The sequence below is a fragment of the Sinocyclocheilus rhinocerous genome, unplaced genomic scaffold (genome assembly GCF_001515625.1).
Source record: "Sinocyclocheilus rhinocerous isolate Xijiao unplaced genomic scaffold, SAMN03320098_v1.1 scaffold831, whole genome shotgun sequence".
In the NCBI taxonomy this organism is placed as follows: Eukaryota; Metazoa; Chordata; class Actinopteri; order Cypriniformes; family Cyprinidae; genus Sinocyclocheilus; species Sinocyclocheilus rhinocerous.
The window spans coordinates 1055441-1059594 of NW_015641020.1; the positions used below are offsets into that span (position 1 = coordinate 1055441).

At 41.6% G+C, this 4154-nt stretch overlaps 1 protein-coding gene across 3 annotated transcripts in view; it reads right to left on the reverse strand.

Annotated features, from left to right (window-relative positions):
• The window catches only part of LOC107753958 (fragile X mental retardation syndrome-related protein 1-like), a 33249-nt gene extending 31509 nt beyond the window's left edge, over window positions 1–1740 (reverse strand). For 2 of the 3 annotated variants that reach the window (XM_016570250.1, XM_016570248.1), the window contains exon 1: window positions 1149–1740. In XM_016570250.1, coding sequence (XP_016425736.1) covers window positions 1149–1199 — 51 coding nt within the window. In that variant the 5' untranslated portion in view covers window positions 1200–1740. The remainder of the gene's footprint in view (window positions 1–1148) is intronic. The other variant, XM_016570249.1, reaches the window with a different exon arrangement.
• Window positions 1741–4154: the final 2414 nt, after the last annotated feature.

Here is a 4154-nt window from a genome sequence, read left to right on the forward strand (position 1 = left end):
AGTTGTACACGGAAGCAGCTCCGGGCGGATGACGTATTAGGTCGGCTTTGCGCATGCGCCACTCAGAAGTGACGAATGCGGAAGCGCAGGGGACAGATCAAAACAAAACAAAAGATCAAAGACAATTTTTAATATAACTCCGACTGGATTCGTCTGAAAGAATAAAGTCATATACACCTAGGATGACTTGAGGGTGAGTAATTTATGGGCTAATTTTCATTTTTGGGTGAACTAACCCTTTAAACTACAACATCCAAAAGCCATGTGGTTGATCCATCACCTGGTACTGATCTCAATCTGAACAAATTCACCTTCATAGGCAACAGCGGTTCAGAAACGAGTGTTTGCTCGAAAAAGCCCATTTAGTTGATGCAACGCTCTCTTCACAAACACCATCACATTTTCTCATCATAAAAGCCGGACTGAGTGGTTTCCCACAGTCTAACCTGAACTCAAGCTGACCAAACAAAGAGGACAGGCTTGTGAACACAACCAATGGCACCAGATTTCACATATGCACATAAAACACACAACATAAGCCTGACACTTTGATCAGTTTAAAAACTCGCTCACAACCTTAGTCTCCAATGGGTAGTTCACATGAAAATGATTAAGTCATTAAGGAAGAATGACAATGTCAGACACCATTGACTTTCACTGTCTGGAAAGGATGCAATAAAAAAAGTAAATAACACTGTCAGTCCCCAACAACTCCTTTTGTGGCCCAATTTGGAACATGAGGATGATCAATGATGACAAATTTCATTTTTAGCCTAACTATTCCTTCAAGCACTTATGCACTAATGTCCCATTCTGTGTCTCAAAACACCCATGTGATGCTCAGAAATGCTGCCTAGGTAGGGCAGCTCACTAGATTTTGAGATACAACCTCCGGCTTCTAATCAACAGACTCACTGGCTAACAGAATTCGGTGCTTGTACTGTTTACTAGCTAAGGAATAAAAAAAACAACCTCTCCAAACAGGCCGATGACTACCCAGCAGGTCCAAAACAACAGAGCGCTCTTACGTCTCGGGCCTCTTTGTAAGTGATACACATCACTGCATCACACCTCAGCTGTCCTGACCCGTTCGTGCACGCGTACACTAGACCGTTATGGTTTAATATTGTTTTTTAAAATGAAGTTACCTTGTAGAAGGCCCCGTTAGAGCCGCGCACCTCCACCGCCAACCCGTCCATGTTCGTCGGCGTGTCCCCACGACTGTGCCTCTCTTTAGGCGTTCCGACAGCGTGCGAGTCCGGTACCACCCCCAGCTTCACGGGCCTCTCGCCGTTCTCCGGCCGCTTGTGTGTGTCCAGTGTTTCGGGTGGGAGAGGGGGCAAAGGTGACGGGGGGAGCACAGGAGCCACAGGGAAGGGTTCAGCTCCGACACCCTTTCCAGCGGGACAAGTTAATAGCTCAATAATGGCTGCCTAGAGCGCGAGAGAAGCTCGCACGAGTGCCGTTTGTGGCAAATCTGAAGCTGGAATGATGCTGTCTGATGAGGGTGGATGAAAACGAGGTGTTAGCACAACAGCTAGCGCAGCCGCTAATCAACGGTCATCGACACCTTCTATCACTTGAACTCACGGTTCTTGTATATGTCGGGGTGTTTTTCGTGGGAATCCTCTACTATGTCTGAGAACGCTGTTGATTAGGACGTTTGTTCTTTAATAAGACTGTAATGCTGCACTACTTCAACCTTCCCCTCCAGCACACGCCGTCAGTCAGAGTGGAGCAGCAAGACTGTGAATGACCCCGAAATCCCCGCCCATCTTAGCTTTCGTGGTTGTGATTGGTCTATTGCGCTGCCACTCACACACAGCTGCGCGCTGTGATTGGCGGAACTGTCGGGGGCCGGTCGACGCGGACCCAGTGCTTACGGCTCCTGGTTCGCCGGGCTTTTTCTGTTAGCGCCAGTTGTGTAGTTGCTATATTTGGGTGGCTCTGTTTTTTGATGAGACCCACCGATTCACAAAAACTCTGATACATGTCATGTAAAGAAAGACGACAGTTTCCAAACGCTCTTTCTTTCTCTATACTGATATACCTTAGGGAAAAATGATAAAGGAACATGAGGCGTAATATTGATCTTATGCAGAGTTTTGGAACAGATGCTTTGGGGCTTTCATAATATCAAACACACTGTGCAACCGCATGAATCATGAAATGTACTAAATTTGAAACACACTGGTTTCACTTTGAAGGCTTTAGTGCTTAATGCACAACCGATTGATTTTGTACGACAATTTTTTTAATCTTTAAAATATCCTGTTTTTCTTTTTGAATCAGTCTCGAGTTCTAAACTAATGTACACAAAACTGTTGCTTTTTATAACCCTTACAAGTCTCTGTTTGAAGTACCTTATGGCAACATTCGAATACCATGGAATATGTAATCAAACACCATGGAATAACCACTGATATAATCCCACAATACTTTTGTGTAATAGATGTTGGATCCTGAAATCTCACAGCTTCATGACTGGCGCTCAAATTTAGTTTTATAATAGCACATGCTATGACATTTTCTCTGGACTGATATCTGATATAAAATGAAACAAATGTGCCATTTAAGGTTACCTAAGCACAAAAGAAAAAAAAAATTCTACAGGATATTGGGATGCTTTACAACAGTTGTGGAAGGTGCTCCCGGATGTTGGCTGATTTGATGTCACTTACTGATGGGTGAGAAATGACACGCCAAACAGTTTGACCAAATGAGAGGGTGAGGAACTCAGGAGGGGGTTAAAGGCATGAGACAGCTGAAGACAGCAGATGTTGAAGGACATGTGTCAAACATCAGAGGATGTGAGGACGTCTGAACAGATCCAATCAACTGCATTTGTGAAGGGTTTAAAAAAGGTATAAAGTGAATTTGGAAGTTACTGTTTTATAAGAGAAATTTGTCACATGATCCTTCAGAAATCAGTCTAATATGTTGATTTGGTGCTCAAAAAATATTTCTTATTAATGTTGAAAACATTTAAAAAAGGAAATGAATAGGCTATTTTTATTTAACACTATTGCATTAAATGGATCAAAAGTGATAGTAAAGACATTTATAATGTTAGAAAAGATTTCTATTCATTTAGAATTTATTTTAAATTATAATATTTCACAATATTACTGTTTTACATTATTTTTTATCAAATAAATGCACATTTCTAAGCATAAGATACTTCATATCCATTTTCAAAAATAAATAAATAAATAAATAACTAAAAATAAAAATAATTTGAAAGATCCCAAATCATTAGTCAAGCAAAGAGGGTTTATACACTGAGGTTGGTGACAGAATTGTCCCACTGAGGTAGATTTATCATTTTGCATGACGCCACAGTCAGTCTGCAACAGGTGCAAGGAAAACAGTCAGACATAAGCTGTGATGGCCAGTCAAAAACCAAAAAAAAAAACAACAACACAAAACCCTCTGTAGTAAACACACTCATATATGTAGTGACATTTTACCACCAACAGAGGGTAATGTAGCGCCACAATGTCCATATGTCTGTTCCCACAATGTTTTGGGTGGTGATGGTAGTAGAGCCTAGAGAAAATATCTTAAAGGCAGAGTAAGTGATTTCTGGTAGCCAATGTTGATATTTGAAATCACCAAAACAAAGAGGAATCAAATTGAATTGCATCTTTTATCCACAGAGCAGCAGTATTGGGTGCATCTATGAATTAAGGAGCTGAATTGTTAACGCAACGGTTGTCGGTACGGTCAGTTATGTAGCTGTGAGAATTAAGTGTCTCTTTCATTATATATTTTAGTGCATGCTTTACAGTTGCTCAGTGTTATTATACTTATTTGTTTACATTTTTGTTTTAGTGCTCATTCAAATGCAGACATTGATTTGGAAATCCGTCATCTTTCCTTATGTTCCACATACAGGTTCTGAGCCAATTATTTGGGTTGTAAATGGCATGAGACTAATCATTCTGGAGGCACAGACAACTAACGTCATTCTCGGACTGTTAGATAGCAACATGCAGGCCCGGATTGGCTAATCAGGAGCACCGGGAGGATTCCCGGTGGGCCGGTCTGTTTTTTGGCCGCGAGGGCCGGTGTTGTCATGCCACTGGGTTGAACTGTTCCTAGGCTGCCTGCACTCATAGCAGCCCCACTCTTTTTATTTATTTTCTCGCAGG